General features: G+C 35.7%; 1 protein-coding gene across 1 annotated transcript; it reads right to left on the minus strand.

Annotated features, from left to right (window-relative positions):
• Nucleotides 1-3036: 3036 nt before the first annotated feature.
• On the minus strand, nucleotides 3037-23437 carry LOC115438861 (CAAX prenyl protease 2-like). The gene is made up of 8 exons (XM_030162724.1): nucleotides 23115-23437; nucleotides 15300-15402; nucleotides 15088-15171; nucleotides 11817-11895; nucleotides 11444-11611; nucleotides 5929-6000; nucleotides 5776-5838; nucleotides 3037-3837 (listed from the first exon to the last, which is right to left on the minus strand). The coding sequence occupies exons 1-8, from the start codon at nucleotides 23282-23284 to the stop codon at nucleotides 3608-3610; spliced, it is 969 nt and encodes a 322-aa protein (XP_030018584.1). The 5' UTR covers nucleotides 23285-23437; the 3' UTR covers nucleotides 3037-3607.
• Nucleotides 23438-24135: the final 698 nt, after the last annotated feature.

Here is a 24135-nt window from a genome sequence, read left to right on the forward strand (position 1 = left end):
TGCTTGAAGTCAATGCAATAAGTCTCGATTCGATTAATCGACTCGAATTGATTGGAGATATTCTATAGCAGTTTTCCTGAATTGAAGCCTCTTTGTGCGTCACAATAAGCGTCCGTGTCAACAACAGTGGAACCAATGTCAACAGCAGAGAAATGAAGGAAACAAAGCTTTGATTCAGGAGAATTGTGGTAGAATGATTTTTTTGGATCACTTTGAGTTGATTAATCGGTTGCAGCTCTAGGTCAAAGTTCACATTTCTTTACAAATTTTAAAATCTTCTTTCTTCTCCCATTTACTTATAATGGGTGTCATTTCAAATGTGTATAAAAACATCAATTTTGTTTCAATTTACTTAAAACTTGGAACATATATAGAGGCAATTCATATGCTGACATCACCGCATGCATAGACATGATGACATCAGCTGGATCTATAACAAAATATGGTACAATATGAGCAAGGGGTGGGGGTTTCTTGTGCCTGGCACCACTTGTCTATTGTTTTGTTGTTAGAAAAGTTACACCTGAATCCAACGTTGTCCAATACTTTAGTCCATATAGTGCAGGGGTATCAAACTCATTCTAGTTCAGGGGCCACATTCAGCTAAATTTGATCTGAAGTGGGCTGGACTAGTAAAATAATAACATAACAATATATAAATAATGTCAACTCCAAACTTTTCTTTATGTTTTACAGTAAAAAAAAAGTAAAATGACATTATGAAAATGTTTACATCTACAAACTATCCTTTCAAACAATGTGAATAACATGAACAAACTGAAAAAAAAATTGGAATTTTAACAATATTCTGCCTCAGTTTATCATTTCCACATGTACATTATAACTTATAGATTACAGTGGATCTATGGATACACAAAATATTTAGTAATGTGGAATTTTATTAAAATTGCACTTGTCTTAAGACATTTCAGCTTGTTCATATTTGCTCAGATTATTCAGATTTTTTGCGAAATTATACTTTTAGTGTAAATACATGAAAATATTTACATTTACACAGACAAAAATTTAAAGTATTTATAGTTATTATGAGATTGAATTGGTCTAAATGTGGAATCTTAACTAAAATGATTGTTAATATCGTCAGTGTAATTTTTTCATTCTATAAATTCATCCCAGGGGCCAGATTGGACCCTTTGGCGGGCCGGATTTGGCCCCCGGGCCGCATGTTTGACACTTGTGATATAGTGTATGACTTAGGCAGTTATGCTATGAGGATAAGGAAATGTAAAAATGGCTGGATTGTTCAGTCCTGCTTCATACTATGGTGATCGTGACCAATCAGCTGTCTGCAGTGTTTTGTATGACCTTTTGGTATTACTTCAGTCCATATGGAACCGTCCATCCACAATAATGGTGACCAAAACCAAGTTAAGCTGACCTGATACCATCTGATGGAAAAACTCAAGTCAATGTCAATCAGCTGTTCCTAAGATCCTCACACTCTTCAACCATTAGGATTAAAAAAATATTCAGGTTGATGGACAATAATAACTATAATGTTCCTGTGTTGTTGCTTTGGTTCTATTATGTAAAACTAAATAATCTGTAAACACCTTCAGATCATGTGAACAGGAAGTGGTTTTAGATTTTCACATTTGCGGCATTTAAGAGGCACAAACTGGACGTAGTGTTTCACCTCTGAGGGACATTCATTCAGACTACACCTTAACCTGCGTTTGTGCACTTTCATGGCATCGGTTTTCAGGACAATAAACACCCTTAAGGTACGGCATCCCTCACCTCCACCGAGAAAATATACTACGAGCAGCGAAACATGCACAGGCGTATAAATAACCATTCATTTATCGCTTCACATCCAAAACGACAACTACTCAAGCAAAATGGCGCTCTACAAAAGTCCTGCCCCATTAAAACAGCTACAAGTGATGTACTTCACAGTTCTGCAGCCATTCGCCTGATGGTGCATTGTCCATTCCAACATCACACCGACGTTCTGGACTCCAACGCTTTTCAACGAGCAACAGTCAAACAGAAATCTCAGACAAGAGATTAAAGCACTTTGCATCTGAAGACCAGAATGCATTGCAGCCAGAAGATATGTTGAGATGTTCTAGTGAAATAATTCTGGTTTAATACAACTTGGTAGAGTTCTGCACAGACGGAAACCAAACCTGTGACATAAAACTAGGATTATTTTGTTTCAGCATTTATTTCTGATGTCAGACTAATGCAGCTATTAACATATGATATGAAGCGAACCCACGCCTGAACATACTGTGATGTTTTTTTTTTTGCAACAGAACTCACTGAGGACTGCATGTGTCATAGCAGAACTCTACACATGGCTCTTATTATTAACCCTTTCATGCATAGTGGTCACTACAGTGGACAGTTACTCTACAGCTTTACTCTTGTATATTCATGGGTTTTGTTGTTTTAGTTCCATATCAGCCAACACAGTGGACACTTATGCATCATCTCATAAACTGAAATTCATACCATTACTGTAACTTTGCTGTTCTTGATTGGTTCTTGAGTGGAAATCAATTGTTAATATTTATTTTTTGCATATTATCTCCATGAAGTGAGTAATAACTAGTATTAGAATATGTTAAAATGTGAATAAAACATCAGATTAGCTGCATTAAACATGGTTTCATTTCACTGTTTTCCTATCACTTTATGATATTGGGTTTTAAATACATGTTTCTTTGCTTCAAGAATAAAATTCATGGTGTAGCTGAGTGGACATTTTCGTAACTCCATGAAAAACAGGTTGATTTAAAAAAAAAAAATTCAATCACAATGTTTTGTTTTCATGCCTAAAGAGGAATAAAAACACTCAGGAAAAAAAAATCTTGATTAAGGTTCCTATAATTCATGCATGAAAGGGTTAAAGTTTTGCACAGATGTCCAATGGAAAAGCGACTAGTGACGTTCTTGACTTGGATAATTATCTTTTAAACTGACGAACATCGTATGTGTAAATAATGCAGAATTCAAACAGAATCCAGAAATATCTTGTCTTTTACCACTGATTATAACAATTTTTCCTCTGAAATGAGGTCCCACTTAAAGCAACAGGAAGGGGCGGGGCTTCAGCTGTCCATACGTATGAAGGCCCATGCTATGTGAATAAGAGCCGCATTGTAATGAACCAGAATTATTGATAAGTAACAGGACTGAGGACACTGACATGGTACACCAAAAGGGTGCGTTATGATACTTCATCACAAACTGATGAGACCTGCCATCCAAGAGAGTCTGATGTGGACCTGCCCTTCACAATAAAAACCACATGAACCCAAAGATTACAGAATCTGTCCTGGACCCAGACCGCTACCCGCTCAGAATACCAGCATGAGTCAATTATCTGAAACATGTCATGTGAGTGTGCCGACACGTGAAGGGTAGCCCTGACCGTAGGGCAATGGCTGCAAAGTTCCCTACGTTACCGTGACAACGCAGGCCATCTCGGCTTGGAGTACGCCCACACGGGACCTGAACGGAACCGGAACTTGGCAATAAACACACCTTCGACCGCTTTCATCAGCTGAAGGTGGAGCGACGACAGGAGACGATGAGGTGTGTGAAGGGGGGGGTCGGAGTGGAGGGAGGGTCCGGATCAGGAGAGGCAGAGGGAGCTGGGGGAGGAGGTGAGGGTGCAGACGGGCGTGGGGAGACCGTAGAAGGAGGGGTCAGTGAAGGGGAAGAGGAGGAAAAGGAAGAGGAGAACCCCGAGCAGGTAGGAGGAGAGGACGGTGAGGCGGTGGGGGTGTTCCAGAGCGGTGCTGATGGCAGGGAACCCCATGTAGTTACAGAAGGAGTGGCAGAGGACCGGACCCATCAGGTGACCTGGGACAGAGGAGACACCAGTCAACACACAGGAAACCTCTGTCTGTTTGTTTAGTTTTTATCTTGAATATCAACATTTAAAACCAAAACGAGGAAAAACATGAAAATAAAAAAAAAAAAACACATCCAAAAAGGAACGGGATGAAGTTCAACTTTTATACTCCCGCCCCCTTACCCCATTTTTCTTTTCATTGACCACAAAGTTCCATGTCAGCTCCCCAAAGTAAATGAACAAATCTTATACACATAAAAAAAAATTCTGACCAAGCCTGCACAAAACGCAAAAACGTTACACATATCAACAAGTGGTTCCAGCCACAACAAACCCCGCCCCTCGCATGTATTGTAGCTTATTTTGGCATCGATCCAGCTGATGTCATCATGTCTATGTCTGTGCTGATGTCAGAAAATCAATTGCCTCTATATACAGGGTGGGGAAGCAAAATTTACAATGAACATTTAGTTGTTTTTTCTCAGCAGGCACTACGTCAATTGTTTTGAAACCAAACATATATTGATGTCATAATCATACCTAACACTATTATCCATATCTTTTCAGAAACTTTTGCCCATATGAGTAATCAGGAAAGCAAACGTCAAAGAGTGTGTGATTTGCTGAATGCACTCGTCACACCAAAGGAGATTTCAAAAATAGTTGGAGTGTCCATAAAGACTGTTTATAATGGAAAAAAGAGAATGACTAGCAAAACTATTACGAGAAAGTCTGGAAGTGGAGGAAGCAACAAAAAACATACCAAAGCTTTTATTAAAGCTCTCAAATCCAAAATCCTAAAGGATCCAACCAAATCCATGAGAAAAATGGCAATTGAACTTGAGGTAGACAACAAGACCATTAGAAACGCAGTAAAATATGATTTGAAGATTTAAATTCTCATGACTTTCAATAAACTAATTGGTCATACACTGTCTTTCAATCCCTGCCTCAAAATATTGTAAATTTTGCTTCCCCACCCTGTATGTGCCAAGTTTGAAGTAAATTGAAATAAAATTGATGCTTTTATAGACATTTGAAATTTCGCCCATTATAAGTAAATGGGAGGAAAAAAAGATTTTAAAAATTCATAAAAGCAGCACTCATTAACCCTCTGGAACAAGTATTGTGCATTCCTGTACTCTGGAGGTGTGGCTTTAGGGCACAGGTGTCAAACATGCGGCCCGGGGGCCAAAACCAGCCCGCCAAATATTTCAAGCCGGCCCGCGGGATGAATTTGTAAAGTGCAAGTTAGGGCATCAAACTCAAAAAATAATATCATAATGACAACACCAATTTTTTCTCTTTGATTTAGTGCAAAAAACAATAAATTATGAAAATGTTTACATTAACAAGCTATCCTTTTAACAATAAAATGTGAATAACCTGAACAAATATGAACAACTTGAAATGTCTAAAGAAAATTAAGTGCAATTTTAACAATATTCTGCCTGTTACTAAATGTTTATTGCCTTTGTAGATCTGATCTGTAATGCACATGTATAAATGATAAGTCGAGGCATAATATTGATAAGACTGTACTAATATTTCTTAACAAATTTCATTTTTTTTCAGCTTATTCACATCTTTTTTGTTTGGATAGTTTGTAAATGTAAATATTGGCATAATTGAATGTCATTTTTTTTGCACTAAAACAATTTGAGGTTGTCATGATTTATTGGCTATCATGCTATTATTTTACTGGTCCGGCCCACTGCAGATTAAATTAGGCTGAATGTGGCCCCCGGAAGAAAATGTGTTTGACACCCCTGCTTTAGGAGGAAGTCTGAAGAAAGGGATTTGGACTTTTGAATTGTGTATGGTTCGAGCTTGTTCGAACTGTTTTTCCAGGATCTCCCACCCTACCCTTAACAAACAAACAAATCGAACCAATAACAATACCCCTTACCTCCCCTTCGGGGGTCAGGGTAATAAAAGCTCCTTACCTGTTCTGATGAAAATAAAAGCAGTGTAGGCCCCAAACACAGCTGTGTAGGAGAACTGGAACACTGGAACAGAGCAGACACACCGTTACAGAACTGAACACAGTATCATCTGAACCCACCATCAGTCAGTGAATGCAACACTTGAGTTCTAACCTGCAGAGAGGAAGATTCCCGACAGAGTGCCTTGTCTGAAACGCAGCAGCTCGATCACGTGGTGGAAGTGAGCTGCAAAGAGACGAACAGCACATCAGCAGTACTTATGTCTGGGTTTATATGAGCAGGGTTTCACTCCATTTAAAACCCAGACAGTGCTAATACCGCTTTGATTAAACGCAACATCAAATTACTCTGAGACGCACATCCGATTGGCACACGTGGTCATGTGATCTGTTTTCCCATTATGCTAGAGCTCCACTGCCTTCTAATGGACTCTAAGCAAAGCTCTGACAGCATCTAAACGACCAATTTACAACTAATCCTCGGCAGTTATTGTATTTTCCAAGCAGCCGTTGTTTGCATTCATTTGCATTTGAAATACAAATAAATCAGCTCGAGTTACAACGAGATGTGTGTGGTTATTTTCCAGCAGCCGTGCATCATCAGCATATGATTTCATGAGGGTAAACACAGCGGACTGTTGAGGATAATTTGTCACAGTATTGGATTTAATGAACCAGATCACATAAGACTGGACAGAAGGAAAACTTTCAGTCTGTTATTAAGAGATAAACATCTGATCTTATCTTAAATCAGTTAATGTTGATTCCAAATCAGAATTTCACATTAGGATTTTGAGTTATGGAAAATGTAAAAAGGTGCTAATTTTTCCAGTTTTGCACCAACGCCTTTTGCTGTGAATTCAGAATCTGAAGATAACATGAGCTAAACTGGTCAAATGTACTTTGTCCAGTGAGTCCAGAGAGAAGTAAACCTAAGTACCAGAGTCCATTCTGTCTGATGTCTGTGGCCTAAATCTGTTTGTACTTAAATGTCATTCTGCACCTTCTCAATCTGAATATTACAGCTTGTTTAGCACCTTACAGTTCTATTTTAGCACTGTACAGTTATTATCCAGATCTTTTTATACTTCTAATTCATTACATATAGTGTTTGCTCTTGTGTTGTATTTGTTTGTTTGTTTTTAACTCGTGTTTGCTGTAGTTCTATTTATATTGTATGTGTGTCATGCTGCTGCTACACTGCAAGTTCCCAGTTTGGGATAAATAAAGTGTATGTATGTATGTATGCATATATGTATGCATGTATGCATGTATATATGCATGTATGTATGTGTGCATATATCTATGTATGCATGCATGTATGTATGCATGTATCTATGTATGTATGTATGTATGTATGTATGTATGCATGTATGTATGTATGCATGTATGTATGTATGCATGCATGTATGTATGCATGTATGTATGTATGTATGTATGTATGTATGAATGTATGCATGCATGTATGTATGCATGTATCTATGTATGCATGTATCTATGTATGTATGTATGTATGTATGTATGTATGTATGTATGTATGCATGTATGCATGTATGCATGTATGCATGTATGAATGTATGTATGTATGTATGCATGTATGAATGTATGCATGTATGTATGTATGTATGTATGTATGTATGCATGCATGTATGTATGTATGTATCTATACATCTGTTAGTGGTGTCTCAATCTGGATTTGTTGCTTCCAATTCGACTTTTATGATTAGTTTTGCCAATACCAATCCTATACCAATACTTTTTACAATGAAATTTTGATTTAAATTTGGAGTCATTATTTACAGGTTATTATACTTTTTTTTTTTTAATTATTTGAGATCACAATTGGGCTGAATGTGGAACCTGAACTAAAACAAGTATGACACCTTTGACTCTTAATAACTTAAATATAATGTTTGCATTTTCCAAATTCATACTGTGGGCCAAATTAGACCCTTTGGTGGGCTGGTTTTGGCTCACGAGCCATTTGTTTGCCTCTAGACAGGTCTGTCTAGGGATTATGGGCGGGGGGGGGGGGGTTCTGTGCCGTACGTACCTCACAATGAGTACACGTAGTCCCTGCAACCGTACAAAGTGAAAGTGAAACTTACGCTGTACTAATTCATCCAAGTCTCCCACTGTTGTGCAGCTCATTTTCCTTTTCCCTTCCTTTGTAATCTTAAATTTGAGGGAGCAGGACATTCATTTAAGGGGGCATTACACCCCCCCCCCCCGCCCCCCGAACCAGGCGCAGATCAGCCCGATTTTGTGACTAAATCTGATCCGCTATCTATCTGCTCGGCTCAAAACTGTTACAAATACTGTTTCAGACACTGTCTCTTGTTCATGTGGGCTTTGACAGTTTCTTACTGTAATAACCGTCATGTTTTGGTTCCTGCTTTCCTTCTCAGAAATATCTGAATGAAACTGTTCACAGTGGTCATCAAAAGTCAAGGTCTGAGTGGAGAAAATGAATTTTGATTCCGTAAATCAACTGTTCATTTACTTTTCATGTCCTCAACTAGTCGATCATAATGTGAAACTTATGGAGATCAGAAACTTTTGCACCATTTGCAAGAATCACTCCCAGGCTGTTAATTCTAAAGAACTGAGCTTTGAGGGAAATACAGGTTAAGTGAGTTCTCCAATGTGAGATTGAATGAAAAGTCCATATTTATAAATTTCCATCATGTTATTCATTTACAATCCATCTGAATTTTGAATAACGTTTTATACTATTTACAGAACTAAAACACTGGTGTGCTATGCTGACCAGATATGACTAGATATTGACTTGTGCATAAACCAACATCCTGACATGTTGGAGAATCTCCATTCTCAGATTTGGAATCAGGTATCGGGTATTTTTCTCTCAGTAGCCAAATCACTATTGGCCAGTATCACAGATTTCAGTCCAGTATAAGTGTAGTATTAATATACTGTATATTCTGGGTCAGTGATGCTATAAATGAATGCAGAGGAGTCTGGAGGCTGGGAGAGCTGGTTTCACACTAGAAAACATCCTGCTGACAGAGGAAACAGAAAACAAGAGCTGTAGATGCGTTATGTAATATTCATTTTTTTATAGTTTGATGCAAGAAACAAAACATTTTCATATATTTTGTAAAGTTAATAGCCCAAAGTGTCATGATCCACCACAGATGTTAGAAATAAGCCATAATGAAATATATGATGTTGACTTTGGATCACATCACCTAACGACCTAAAGGAGAGACTCAGTTAAAGCATCGAAAGATACTGAATGTTCCTTTAAGGGTTATGGTTTTAGTCAGGAAAACACACATGCTAATTACACACACCACAAAACAGACTCACATTTTCACTCATCTCCAAATTCAGCAGTCACAATCACGAAATCCGACTTCTTACCCTTTCCGCCATCACTATGACTGAGGGTACACACTCAGCGGTCCCCATATGCATACACATGCATACACACACATTCCCTTTTTACTGACCATTCAGGTTCATGCAGTGACCAGGCATAGATGGTAAAACTGGACTGTCCTCACTTCCAAGTTTAAATTTCTCATCACCTCCAGGGGGAAGGGTTATGAGCATAAAAGGTGCAGTTTGGGCCTAGTAAATGGTGGGGAGTTCGTGGAGGTTTCAGTGAGTTTCAGAAGCTTTGTGTAAGATTGTTGTGATTATTTTTGTTCTATTGAATGGAGTTAACCCTTTTAAGACTGCCATTTAACAGGCCACCTAGATGTCCTCATGTTTTCTTTGCAAAAAAGAAGTGTCAGAAAATATCTTTTTTGCCAATTATTTTGCATATTTGTTTGCAGGAACTTAAATTTCAATATCTGGCCATTAATTATTATCATTATTATTATTATTATTATTATAAATAATAAATGCTTAAAACAGTGTGTTTTAGTAAAAACCCTATTCACTATTCACCTAGTGTCCCTTTTCCCCACTACTGTTTCAGCCGTAGCTGCCTGGGGCCCGATGACAACAAGATCTGTGATGGACCCCCTCATGTGCCCCAACCCTACTGCATCTTTACAGACTGGAACTACAACTGCAAATGGACATCCATCAGTCCTGGTGCATCTATAGCCTGTCTGTCCATGGGAGTGGATCTCTCCTTCACTGTGGTTCTCCCTGAGGTTTCTCTTTTCCCACTGGGTTTTTGGAGTTTTTCCTTGCCAAGAATGAGGGTCTAAGGACGGGGGACGCCCGAGACATTACTCCATTTCCCTCATCTGCTGTTTATTTGACTGTTGTTTGTTTTCCTACTAATTCTGTAGAGCCCTGTGAGGCAACCTTGTTGTGATATAGGGCTCTACAAATAAATTGAATTAAAAGATAAAAAAACAAGGCTTGAAGTTTTTAGCATATTTATTATCAGAAGCGACTGTAAATGTCCATAACGGAACTTTGTGAGATTGCAAAATAAACTTTCAAGTATTTTACTTCTGCTCAAACATATTTTTTGGTCTTGAACATTCAGTATCCATATTATGGCTTCATATTTTTTGTTATTTCCAAGCATTTTTTAGCCTGTGTGGAAGTCTCTGAAACAGTTCCTTTCTAGGGATGTAACAGATACTGGTATAACGATAAACCGCGGTAAAATTGCCAATGGTTAGTATTGTCGTTTAAATTCTAATTATCATGATAACCGTGTTTGAGTACCACACTTTTAGAGGAGAAAAGACCAATTTAAAGATCTGCTTTCATGTCAAATATTTGAGTATAATTTTAAATTATTACAATTTTAATTTTATATACCTAATATTTAGAACCAATATTCACTTTTCAAGTCTTTGAAAAGGTTTGTTAAGCATCTTTGTGTTATTTATGCAATAAAATATATATATTTTTCAAATTGAATTTTTTTTTGTGTGTGTTTTTTGTCCTTTTATGTTTTTATAGTAGGTTAAAGTGAAAAAATAATAGGCAGATGATATAGATGAAGTTGTGCTGAAAAAAAAAAGATACCAAACAAGGGTATAGTAAACATTCGTTTATATAGTATATAAAGGCAAAATCAAAAGTACTGAAAAACGGACAAAATAGGCTCAGAAGGTACACTGTACCTATTATTTTTTGTTGTTGTTGTTTTTATTTTTCAAAATACAACTTGGTTAAATTATTTCAGTGTGTGTATCAGTAGTTTTTGAACATTTTGACCACAATTTCAACAATACCGCAATAATAATGATAACCGTGATCATTTTGGTCACAATAACTGATATGAAATTTTCATATCGTTACATCCCTATTCCTTTCTACTTGTAATAGACTCCCACATTGCTGCCATAAAGTGTTATAAACTGTCGGAAAGCTTGGGTTGTCAGCTTTCCAATGCTGTTTGAATTTTGTGGATAGCGCAAACAATATAGGAGTTACAGTAATTTGAAAGCTGTAAAGTCAAAAATGCAGCATCAGAGAGACTGCAGTTGTTAAAGGGTTAAAGTTGAATTCTTGTAAAATATTGTAAAAATTTGTAGACAGTATTTTTTCCCTTTTTGTTGCAGGTTTTTAAAAAGTATTCTTTTTCTTTGACACTTGTTTGCACTGGGAGGAACGTTAATAAAACACCATCACTGCAGCTGTATGACTACATCATCATTTTGGTCAGTTTTAAAGAAACCCCGCAACAGCTACGACCTTGGGGTGTGACGTGAAGCAGAACTCACCCACTCCAAAGAAAAGGGGGCAGGTGAAGATGGCAGTGAAGGGCCCGGCACACGGTACCAACATGGGTAACATGCAGGCTCTGAACACCAGCTCCTCCGTTAGCGGCGCCACCACCTGGTTCCTCAACCAGCGCATGTCACTGAAACACAGCGTCCAGAACCAGGGGTCTGCAGGAGGACACACAGAGGAGGGGGGGGAGGGGGGGGCTTCATCTCCTCTGCTTCAAACAGAATCATTCAATAGATTACTGATGCACATGAGCAGAGTGTAAGGACTAAAAAGCAGCTGCGTCTGTTTGGATTTAAAGTCAGACGTGGCTTTGATGATGAAATGAGGAAAAAGACGAGCAGTCCGGCGTGTTGGCTGCCTCACCGAAGGCCACCCTGACCCCGTCCATGAAGCTCCAAGGACAGTCCATGGCCAACTGCATGAGAGGGCCCAGAAACAGGACCTGCAGCACACAAACACACAGCTTCTATTAATTGTCATATGGTTATTTGATCCACCATGCTATAGAAAGAGTGTTTAACAAAGTCTGAAGCTGACCCTGAACTCTCCATGGCAACTGGTAATTAACCCTTTCATGCATGAATTACAAGAACCTTAGTTAAGAGTTTTTTTTCTGATTGTTTTTATTCCTCTTTTGGCATGAAAAAAACAATGCAATTGAATTTTTTTTTTTAATGAACCTATTTTTCATGGAGAAAATGTCCACTCAGCTGGACACCATGTGTTTAACCCTTTCATGCATAGTGGTCACTCCAGTGGACAGTTACTCTACAGCTTTACTCCTGTATATTCATGGGTTTTGTTGTTTTAGTTCCATATCAGCCAACACAGTGGACACTTATGCATCATCTCATAAACTGCAATTCATACCATTATTGTAACTTTGCTGTTCTTGGTTGGTTCTTGAGTGGAAATCAACTGTTAATATTTATTTTTTGCATATTATCTCCATGAAGTGAGTAATAACTAGTATTAGAATATGTTAAAATGTGAGAAAACATCAGATTAGCTGCATTAAACATGGTTTCATTTCACTGTTTTCATATTACTTTATGATATTGGGTTTTAAATACATGTTTCTTTGCTTCAAGAATAAATTCATGGTGTAGCTGAGTGGACATTTTTGTAACTCCATGAAAAACAGGTTGATTTAAAAAGAAAAATTCAATCACTTTGTTTTTTTTCATGCCTAAAGAGGAATAAAAACACTCAGGAAAAAAATCTTGATTAAGGTTCTAATAATTCATGCATGAAAGGGTTAATTTTTGAAGCAAAGAAACATTACAACACATTATCAGAAGGTGATATACAATTATAAAATAAAAACATTTGTAATGCAGCTAATCTTATGTTTTCTCATATTTTATCATACTCTAATACAAGTTGTTACTCACTTCATGGAGATAATGTGCAATAAATAAATAAATAAATAAGCAACTGATTTACACTAAAACATGTTACTCCAGATCAGGTTTATCAAGAACAGAAAAGTTACAGTAATGGTATGAATTGCAGAGTATGGGATGATGCATAAGCGTCCACTGTGTTGACTAAAACAACAAAACCTGTGAACATACAACAGAACAGCTGTAGAATAGCTGTCCACTGTAGTGACCACTATGCATGAAAGGGTTAAAAAGAAAAGTTGTAATTAGGGCTGGGTATCATGGCCAATTTCCTTAATCGATTTGTGATTCATAAGGTTCGGAATCGATTGATCGCGATTCGATTCAGTATTAATTGATTGATTCACACTCATTTAGTGATACCAAAGTACAATTTTGAGCTGTAGCCTGATTATTTGACTACCACAGCCATGCGACACTTCCATACTGGTATCGATATTGACATTAGAAAGGAAATAAATATGACATTTCAGCAGTAAAAAAGTTTTTTTTAAAGACTGCCATGAATTAATAAAGGCATTTTATTTTTACACAAATCCTACAGTGTGCCTTGGATATATTTTTTGAAATCTAGCATGCTAATGCAGATTTTTTTGACTCTAAATAACCAGGCAATTTTTTGTTTGTTTCTTTTTTTTAAATGATTATTTCCTTGAAGAATTGAATCACACCAGAAATATGCCCAAACACTAAACACATTTTTATTTGATCAGAACAGGATCTCATGCTATATGACAAAATGTTCCTATGTTAAAACTTAAACTAGAAGCACTCGGAGAGCGCAGACCTCTGCCAAGGCTGATCAGTGCCCCCCCCCCCCCCCCGGGCCCCCCCCCCCCCCCCCCCCCCCCCCGATCACCAACAAAATTTAATCATTTCTTCCTTATCCCATTTCCAACAAACCCTGAAAATTTCATCCAAATCTGTCCATAACTTTTTGAGTTATGTTGCACACTAACAGACAGACAAACAGACAGACAAACAAACCCTGGCAAAAACATAACCTCCTTGGCGGAGGTAATTATGTTTTACATACATTACAGTTTAAGATCCTGCTCAAATGTTCATATTTTATTAGTTGATAACTGGCATCCTAACATTATTTTTGTGCAATCCCAACACAGAAACTAACATCATTTAATAAAAGAGTGTTAAATAACAAATAAAATATTAACAAAAAAGAAAAAGAAAAAACAAAAATGAACCTCCACAATATCTGCATTTGAATAAATACCTAAAATATCGATACAGAACTTTTTAATATCAATACAGTATTGTGAAATTAAATATAGTGATATATTGCAAAACCCATATTTTCTTACACCCTTATTGGTCACCAGTAGCTGGTTAGGTCTTTGAGGGCTAAACTCATTTCTACTGAGCAATATGATAATAAACCCTATTTACTATACGTTAACCTCTTTTCATAGTTATTTTATCATATGATTAACTTTGGACATTTTCTAGTCTACTGCATAGTAATTACTTGACCCAGACTCTGACGGTCCATGTTTATAGCATCTAAAGAGCATCATTTGACATGTTTTAACTGACATGTGGTGCTGAAGTTCTAGGAATAATTAGCCTAGATCATCATTACACTGGTCAACAACAAATTTATTGTTTAAGTTTTTTGAGCTGATTTAGGATAATTTTGGTGTGCTGAATCCAAAAATCACATTAATTTTGCTCAATCAGGTCAACTTTCTGAACTATGCTACATATTGGCTTTTTAACATTTTTGCTTACATTTATGGGCATTTTCACATCATATGACACAAAATTCTTTCATATTTCTTGCAATAAACGAGTTCTGAAGATTTTACTTTTGCCAATTTATGATTAATGTTTTTTTTAATATTACAGGTGAATGAAATGGCTTCGACAAGAAGATCTTGCAAAAATAAGCCTGACGTATTCTGCTACATCTGCAGTGAATACACCATTGTACCTAACAGGAATCAAGTGATCAAATGATTTTTTTTCTCTTAAAACCTATTTTGGGTGAGAACTATATAAAAAATCAACTGATAAAGTCACAAAAATGCAATTAATTTTGTGAGAAGATCAAATTTTTCAAAATCAAATTAGCAAAAAAACCTGACCTGATTGAGAAAAACAGATGTCATTTTTGGACTTAGCGGTGCAAAATGGTCCTAATTCAGTTGAAAAAACCTAGACAACTTGCAAAAAACATTTTTTTGTAACCCTGTGTAATCATTTCTTACCATGGTGAGCAGCAGAGGAAGTACAATGGCAGGAATGAGGCCCTCAAAGCGGATCCCCATGAGAGCCAGTAACGACGGAACAGTCTGACAAACACACACACACACACACATTAGTGAACAGTGAAATGAAGTCTCGGCAGACGGGCCAATTGAGTCCTCAGGTGTTAAGGCTAACCGTCGACAGACAGGGGTCAGTGTTTTCAGACACTCACCCTGACACCGGTGAATTCCCTCCACGCCCACACAAAGAGCGGCGACAGACCTGAGACGATCAGCACACTAGTGAAACGCCTCTTTATGACCGCGGGGTGATCCCTGACAGGAGAGCAAAGGAGAAAAACATAACAGCCTATTATTACCGCTTCAGGAGGGCAGGGACGTCAAGAACAGGACTGCAACGCCACCTGAGCAACAAGAGTCTGTGAGGTGACCAGAGCAGGTTATTAGGACCGCATAATTTGATTAAATATATAATCTGATGATGGAAAAACATGTGTCTTATGCAGGGTGTTTGCTCTTCATCCAAATGAAAATTCCAGACTTTTTCAAAACTGTGATTTTTTTCCCCCAGACCACGACTTTATGTACTTTTATATTTACGTACCAACTTTTTCAGTTGAGACTGGACCTGTTGTGTGTAGTAGAAAAGTTCATGTTAATAAATGTATGAATTAATCTCCATATCAGACAGGCCTCTTCTCTGTCTGTTTTTAAATCCCTTCTTAAAACCCATCTTTTCTCCTTGGCTTTTGAAAGCATGTGAGGTGTTTGTATTATTTTTATTCAATTGTTTTATTTGGTAGTGGTTTATTGTTCTTATTTGTTGTTTTTAATTTGTGCAGCTTTTTATGTTTTAATCTATTCTTGTATTTTATTCTTTTATTCAGGTTTTATCTATTCTTCTGTATTTTTACTTGTTTGTTTATTTTTAATTTTATTTTTACAGTGGTTCTATGTCTTTCAACCTATTCTTGTATTTTACTCTGTTATTTTGTTGTTTTTTATTTATTTTTTTGTACAGCACTTTGGTTCACTGTGGTTGTTTTAACCCTTTCATATATTAATTATGAAAAAAGGTATCTTGATTTTTTTTTTTTAATTATTGATTTTATTACTCAACATTAGGCTAAAATTGAAATGCATTTTGAATTTTTAAAACCAATGGTTTTCTTAAGAAGATATGTAATCTCCTGAGACCAAGGAAAGTACAAATTTTGGCTTTTTTTAAATCATTAAATAATTACCTGTATTGGAAACATCATGATGCACCAGTTTTTTCAGATGCATTTTTTTAAAAAACATTTTTATGGAATATGCTTTGTTGTGGACAGTTTCTTTTTTAAAAAATATATACAAAGCTGTGAAACTCTAAAACCCACAGCTGGGTCATAGGACGTTAACTTTATGAAATCACAGAGCAGTAAAAATTCTAAAACTAAGATGATCCTTTTGTTCATTGTATTGTTTAGGGTCTATAGACACTGTCCCTATGTGGTTTGGAGAATATCGCCTTTAAAACCCTTTGGAAAGTGAGCTTAAACTATGTGTCCACAAATGTGGATGTCATGCATGAAAGGGTTAAAGTGCTTTACAAATAAAGTTGGATTGGATTGGAATGAATGAATGCATAATTCACAGTAAATTATGTTTTACTGACAGAAACATTTTCAAAACATATGAAAATCACAAAAGTGCATGAATATCACACAAATAACTTTCACTAGAATCATTCCAGTACCGACCGATTAGTGAAATTATATCAAGTTTTTTATATGTTTCCTCATGTATTCCTTATCTTACAAGATTATGTGCCTTTGAGCAAACCCTGAGAACCTTTTTTCCATACTTAAGACTTTCACACAAAATTCTAGACTTTTCAAGGTCTGGAAAACAGTGTTTCCCATGCTTTTTATAAAATTTAAATTATACATTTACACAAACATGTACTTAGATATAAGCAACCATACAGGTACAAAACAAAACGAAAGAAAAAAAACAAATTATACAACAAACTTACAAACCTATTAAACACAAAAAAAGAGAAAAAAAAAAAAAAAAAAAAACACGACAAGATAAAAGTTAATAGCGACTCCTCTTTACAATGCTCAGGGCTGATTAAGATTCAATATAAAGTATACTAACAAATTTCTCCTTCAAAAGGACATAAGAGACAGCAGGACACTCTCGTTGACAGTAGAGAAAAAAGGATTCCATTGTTGATAAAACAAATTAATTTGTCCAAAATCCCATCCATTTTAAGACCAGTGCAAGCACCGTGCTTATATTATGGCTTATCATTTATGTCATTGTCTGGTGAACAAAAACTAGCAGAGAAGAAAATATTTGGTTACCTGAAATTAAAATGATAATCTCCTTCTAAAAAAAAAAAAAAAATTACAATGAATAATGCAACAGATTAAAACACAATAGAACTACTGGTAAAAGCTTTGTTTTGTTTCTGCCCAAAGTTAATGGTTATGTATTTATTCACTTACTTTATATCAAATTAATTAGTAGCACTGGTTAATGGGCAAAATGCTTCCAGAATAATTTTACAAAATTCAATGAAGACAATGATGAAGGCAACCTAAGTCAAAAGTGCAAGCTGTGAGCTCTGAAGCACATACTTTCCAAAAAACTGCAGAATAGTGTTGGCTGTTCAATGGAAACTAAGCAGTTGTTTTGGCATCGGGGGAAATTGGCTCCAGTAATGATTAATGACAAATATTAACATTCTCATTTGAATCATCTGAGGGAAAATGGCTATAAAAAAAACTTGCCTGGACTTTTCATATTTATTAGAGGTTTTTTTTTAAAAGCACATTGACCACAAAATACAATTGAAACACTTAGATAATTAGGATTTATATGTAGCAATATAACTGAAATTATTAATACACATACACACTGTAGTATTCTTTTAACATTCATCAAACTTCAAGTGCTGCCCACACAGGTGCCTGACAAAATGATCTTACAACATTTTTACTATTGATGAAATATCAACTTAAAAAAAAAAATGAAAATAAAAAATTAAGTCAGATGGCCAATATTGTAAAAAAAATAAATAAATAAAATAAAATAAATATATTGATCTACCTCTAATATTTATTTTCAGTTCTACATTTATTGCTGCAGTTTTTTATACATTACTTTAACTTCTATATAGTTCAACAGGTACCCAGTTTTTCTTAGAAAGAGTTCATTTCTATGAGTATTTACGTTTTATTCAAGGATCCAAGGAACTTTATTGTCATCCAGGCACATATTTACAAATGAGATGGCACGAGATTTGGTACTTGAGGTCCAAGATTTAGCCCAAAACAATCTATATATAAACAATAATATATACATAAAGAAGACATTTGTATAGTAATAATAATAATAAGAAGAAGAAGAAGAATAAAAAGACCTATGTATAAAAACATGTGTGTGTGTGTGCGCGTGCGTGCGTGCAAAATGCAAAGAGATGAAGTCTGATTGGCCAATGGTCTGTATTACATATAATATTGCACATAAATAAATAGTTGATTTCTGCCCGTTAATCAGTCATCATTTTTCTCCTGCTCTAAACTATCTAACCAACCTTTAAAAATCATCTGGACCTAGGCTATACGTCAACTAAACTAGTCAATACCTTACAATAAAAATCAAAATACTAATGCCAAAGCTAAAATGACATTTAAAAGAGACTAAATGCAAACATTAAACCTTTATTGTCATAGAGGCACACATTTACAATTAAGATGGCAGGAAATTTGGTACTTGAGGTCCCAGATTTAGCCCAATACAATCTATATATTAACAATAACATATACATAAAAAAAAACCTTTGTATAAAAATAATAATTTAAAAAAAAAGACCTATGTATAAAAACGCTTGTGCATGTGCAAAATGCAAAGAGATGAAGTGTGATTGGCCACTGGTCTGTATTACATATAATATTGCACATAAATATCAATAGTTGATTTCTGCCTGTTAATCAGTCATCATTTTTCTCCTGCTCTAAACCATCTAACCAACCTTTAAAAATCATCTGGACCTAGGCTATACGTCAAGTAAACTAGTCCATATCTTTCAATAAAAATCAAAATACTAATGCCAAAGCTAAAATGACATTTAAAAGAGACTAAATGCAAACACTAAAATTTAAATCGGCTAAATTTACTTAGGGGGTCAAATGAATGGCCATTTTTGTCAAAAAAAAAAAAAGTTGTAAGAAATGCATAGAACTGTGTTGAAATAATGCTAAAACATTTGTGCACAGACTATTGATATTATTTGACAGTGGAAGCTATATTTTCAGAAATATTGGATTTTGAATAGCACGTGTATGTGAAAACTTTTGCTGGTGGACGGACGTGACATTACCCATGATGCTCTGGTCAGTACCAGTACTTTATTAGTAAAAAACTTATGTACTTACTATTGCTAATTCTCCTCTTATTCATAAATGTTAGTATTGTGGATCTAAAACAATAACAGCTGACACAAAAACACAAAATGTGGCAGTGGACAGATGTGACACGGTTGTTACAGATCCCATCATACTGATGCTCGGCAGCCATGTCACCGTTTCCACAAATGATCCCTGTGCAAAAACTAGTATCAGAATTATTTATTGTATAGTTTATCATCATACTAAAGAGTAAATAACAAGATTGAATTGTTATTTCTTTATAAAAATGCTTATTATTAGAAAACTGTTGATTTAAAAAGTGATGTGTGGCATTCTTAATGTATGTGTTGGTGTAACATAAGCAGGATGGATCAGCACCATACTCCATATTGAACCTGTAAAAATCAAATGTGATATGTAGGATAGAATCTTGTAAGAAAAACTGGGGAATCTGAAAGAATAGAATATTTATTTTTCAGGTAAATTCAGTTCAAATATAATTTGGCCATTTGTGACATGAAAATATAGCATTAATTGAGATGAAATTGGACATTTTTGACCTGAAAACATAGTTCATATGACCATCAACATGTTGCAACAGAACTGAAGGTCAAGGTCAAGGTAAACTTTATTATCCCCGAGGGGCAATTTGTTCTACAGCCAGCAGTTTCACACGGACAACAAACCAACAATAAATACAATAAATAATCCATTAAAAACAATAGCACCAACATTACAAAGAATTATTCAGCAGAACAATGGCTGCCGGAACCAAAGAATTCCTCATCCTATTGGTCCTACATTTAGGAATACTGTATCTGCGACCTGATGGAAGCAACCTGAACACATCATAAAGGGGATGACTGGGATCATCCAGGACTGACTGAGCCTTCTTCAGAGTCCGCCTCTGGTACAACACAGTCAGATCAGTGAGTGTGGTGCCAGCAATTTTGCTGCACACTTTAGTGATGCCCTGCAACCTGTTCCTATTTTTAAGGGTAAGCAGCCCATACCAGCTGATAAAAGAAAAGGTCAACACAGACTCAATAAAACAAGAATAAAACATTTTCATAAAAGTGTTATCCACTTTGAAACTGCAAAGTTTACGGTAAAAATACATCCTCTGATGAGCCTTTTTACATACAGCATCCACCTGAGATTCAAAAGTTAGCCTGTGGTCCAGCATCATTCCGAGATATTTCTACTGCTGAACCACCTCAACAGCCTGGCCATTAATGATGACAGGAGAGAAGACTGTAGGATTCTTCCTAAAATCTACAATCAACTCTTTGGTTTTCAACACATTCACATTTAAATCCTGTAAATTTGCATAACTTGCATTTACCAACACACAGTTCCTTTGGGGATTCACTTCTATTGATTTCTTATGCACAAAGACATAAATAAGACCTCTAAGCAAATTTTAGCCGAAATATTTGTGTTCTTCATTTTTGACAGATATATTTCCTGCCTCAGCGGGTGGGTGACTTCTACTCTACTCTACTCTATTCTAGGGTTAGGGTTAGGGTTATTCTATTCTATTCTATTCTATTCTATTCTGTTCTGTTCTATTCTATTCTATTCTATTCTATTCTATTCTATTCTATTCTATTCTATTCTACTCTACTCTACTCTACTCTACTCTACTCTACTCTACTCTACTCTACTCTACTCTACTCTACTCTACTCTGTTCTATTCTAGGGTTAGGGTTATTCTATTCTATTCTATTCTACTCCGTTCTATTCAGCCAACATGTTTATGTTTATGCATTTGGCAGACACTTTTTTCCAAAGTGACTTGCAGGGGAAAACCAGTCAAATCACTCTATCAATCAAATTTCATTTATATAGCACCAGATCACAACAAAAAAAGTTATCTCATGACACTTTACATACAGAGTTGGTCAAAACCAGACTCTAAGCCACAGGTGTCAAACATGCGGCCCGGGGGCCAAATCCGGCCAGCCAAAGGGTCCAGTCTGGCCCTTGGGATGAATTTGCAAAATACAAAAATTACACTGAAGATATTAACAATCCTTTTAGTTCAGGTTCCACATTCAGACCAATTCAATCTCAAGTGGGCAGGATTCAGTAAAATACTATCATAATAACATAAATAATGACAACTCCAAATGTTTCTCTTTGTAAATGTAAATATTTTCATGTATTTCCCCTAAAACAAAGTAGAATTTTGCAAAAAATGTGAATAAACTGAACAAATATGAACCTGAAATGTCTTAAGAGAAGTAAGTCCAATTTTAACAATTTTCTGTCTGTTATTAAATGTTTAGTGTGTTTGTAGATCCACTGTGATCTGTAAGTTATAATGTACATGTGGAAATGATAAACTGAGGCAGAACATTGTAAAAATTCCACTTATTTTTTCAGTTTGTTCATGTTATTCACATCTTTTGAAAGGATAGTTTGTAGATATAAACCTTTTCATAATGTAAATTTACTTTTTTCGCTCTAAAACAGAGAAAAGTTTGGAGTTGACATTATTTATACAGGGTGGGGAAGCAAAATTTACAATATTTTGAGGCAGGGATTGAAAGACAGTGTATGACCAATTAGTTTATTGAAAGTCATGAGAATTTATTTGCCACAAGAAAATTGACATAATAGAAAATGTTTTTATTCTATGTGTTCTCCTTCTTTCTCAATAACTGCCTTCACACGCTTCCTGAAACTTGCGCAAGTGTTCCTCAAATATTGGGGTGACAACTTCTCCCATTCTTCTTTAATAGTATCTTCCAGACTTTCTCGTAATAGTTTTGCTCATAGTCATTCTCTTCTTTCCATTATAAACAGTCTTTATGGACACTCCAACTATTTTTGAAATCTCCTTTGGTGTGACGAGTGCATTCAGCAAATCACACACTCTTTGACGTTTGCTTTCCTGATTACTCATATGGGCAAAAGTTTCTGAAAAGGTATGGATAATAGTGTTAGGTATGATTATGACATCAGTATATGTTTGGTTTCAAAACAATTGACGTAGCGCCTGCTGAGAAAAAACAACTAAATGTTCATTGTACATTTTGCTTCCCCACCCTGTATTTTTTCAGTTTGTTCATGTTATTCACATTCACATGTTATTCAATAAGGCTTGCGGAATCAGTGGCATCTTTTAAGTCACTTCTTAAAACACACTTTTATAGACTTGCTTTTATGTGATGTTTGTCCCTTTTAATTTTTAATTTTTTTAATTTTTTAATTTGAATCTTATCCTGTTTGATTGTTACCTCCGCCAAGGAGGTTATGTTTTTGCCAGGGTTTGTTTGTTTGTCTGTCCCTGATCTAAGCCAATTTACAGAAACCCAACAGAATCCTCAGAAGATGTCTGCTAAGGACAGAGGTCATTAATGGCCACACAGAGGCGCTATTATACAACCTGTCAACTGAAGTAGCCAGTGAAGGAAGTGCATATGTACAGATGTGATTTCTTTATCGTGTAAAACTTATGAGACCTGTATGTGAAAATCCTTATAGATATAAATAGATGAACACTAGTAGCTTTTGGGAAGAGCATACACTGGTGCAATTAAACAGCAAAACGAGCATGCACATAATATTTCCGTGTGTGTGTCTGTGTGTGTTTATCATACACAACTTGCGTGGACTCACCTTGGCAGGTCACTCCTCCACACGTACAAACTTCCAACATAAGAACACGCCAGCAGCAGACAGGACAGCACAGACAGCCAGCATAAACCTTCAGGCGGTACGAAGACGCCATTTCTGTGTTTCATCTCCTCTGTCAGAAGGTCTGGAGACAAATCTTCCTCTTCTGCCATGACGACTCGAGGCCAAAATTAAACCACACAATCACTCGGAACCGGGACGGCTGCTGAACCATCTAACTGGATAAAATATCCGCCAACATGAGCTGTGAAATTATCAACACAAGTCCTCAATCAAATCCAAAGCTAATGTTGCTAGCTGCTCCGGCGCTTAATAACTACGTCATCACAAAGCTGCTTTTCTTCTTCTTCTTTGGAAATATTACAGTAGATAGTAATGTTGAGTGACCGCCATCTTGTGGCTTTAATAATAGCTTTTTTTTTTTTTTTTTTTTTTTTTTTTTTTTAATGACACAAAGCAAATTTACAGAACAAGAATGGGATAAATATTACAAAAGAGAAATATAGAAATACATTTGAAACATGGTGGAATGATTATTTAATCATTCCACCATCAACTATTACAACTATCAGAAACAAAAAACAAACAAAAAATAATAATAATAATTTTTCGACATTTGAGGTGTGATAAAAATATTGAAGCAGAAAGAAAATTAATAATAGCTATTATACTATTGAATATTCATCTTGTCTCTTGTATTTTTTAAACAAACAAATAAATAAAAACTCATGGAAAGGTAATAATAAACAAGATAAAAGAAGTTTCTTTCAAATTAATTCATCGTTTCTATCCTTCCAAACTATTCCTGCAAAGATATAAAAAAGATATTAGTGTAAATTGCTCATTTTGTAATCAATCAGAAGAAAATGTATATCATCTGTTTTGGTCCTGTCCCTTTTCAAATATTTTCTGGCAAGATGTCTGTTTTTTTATTTGTCAAAATATAACTTCTGATTTTTCTTTTACTTATTCAAAAATATTGTTTGGTATATACTCATATCCT

This window comes from Sphaeramia orbicularis, chromosome 18 (genome assembly GCF_902148855.1).
Source record: "Sphaeramia orbicularis chromosome 18, fSphaOr1.1, whole genome shotgun sequence".
Taxonomy (NCBI): Eukaryota; Metazoa; Chordata; class Actinopteri; order Kurtiformes; family Apogonidae; genus Sphaeramia; species Sphaeramia orbicularis.

Bases quoted from the DNA above. Each gene is read 5' to 3' on its own strand.
- LOC115438861 (XM_030162724.1), bottom strand. From the start codon at position 23,284: ATGGCAGAAGAGGAAGATTTGTCTCCAGACCTTCTGACAGAGGAGATG. The intron at 11,896-15,087 runs GTAAGAAATGAT...TGTGTGCTGCAG, and splicing joins TTCCTCTGCTGCTCACCATG to GTCCTGTTTCTGGGCCCTCT. The intron at 3,838-5,775 runs GTAAGGAGCTTT...CCTCTGTCCCAG, and splicing joins TTTTATTTTCATCAGAACAG to GTCACCTGATGGGTCCGGTC.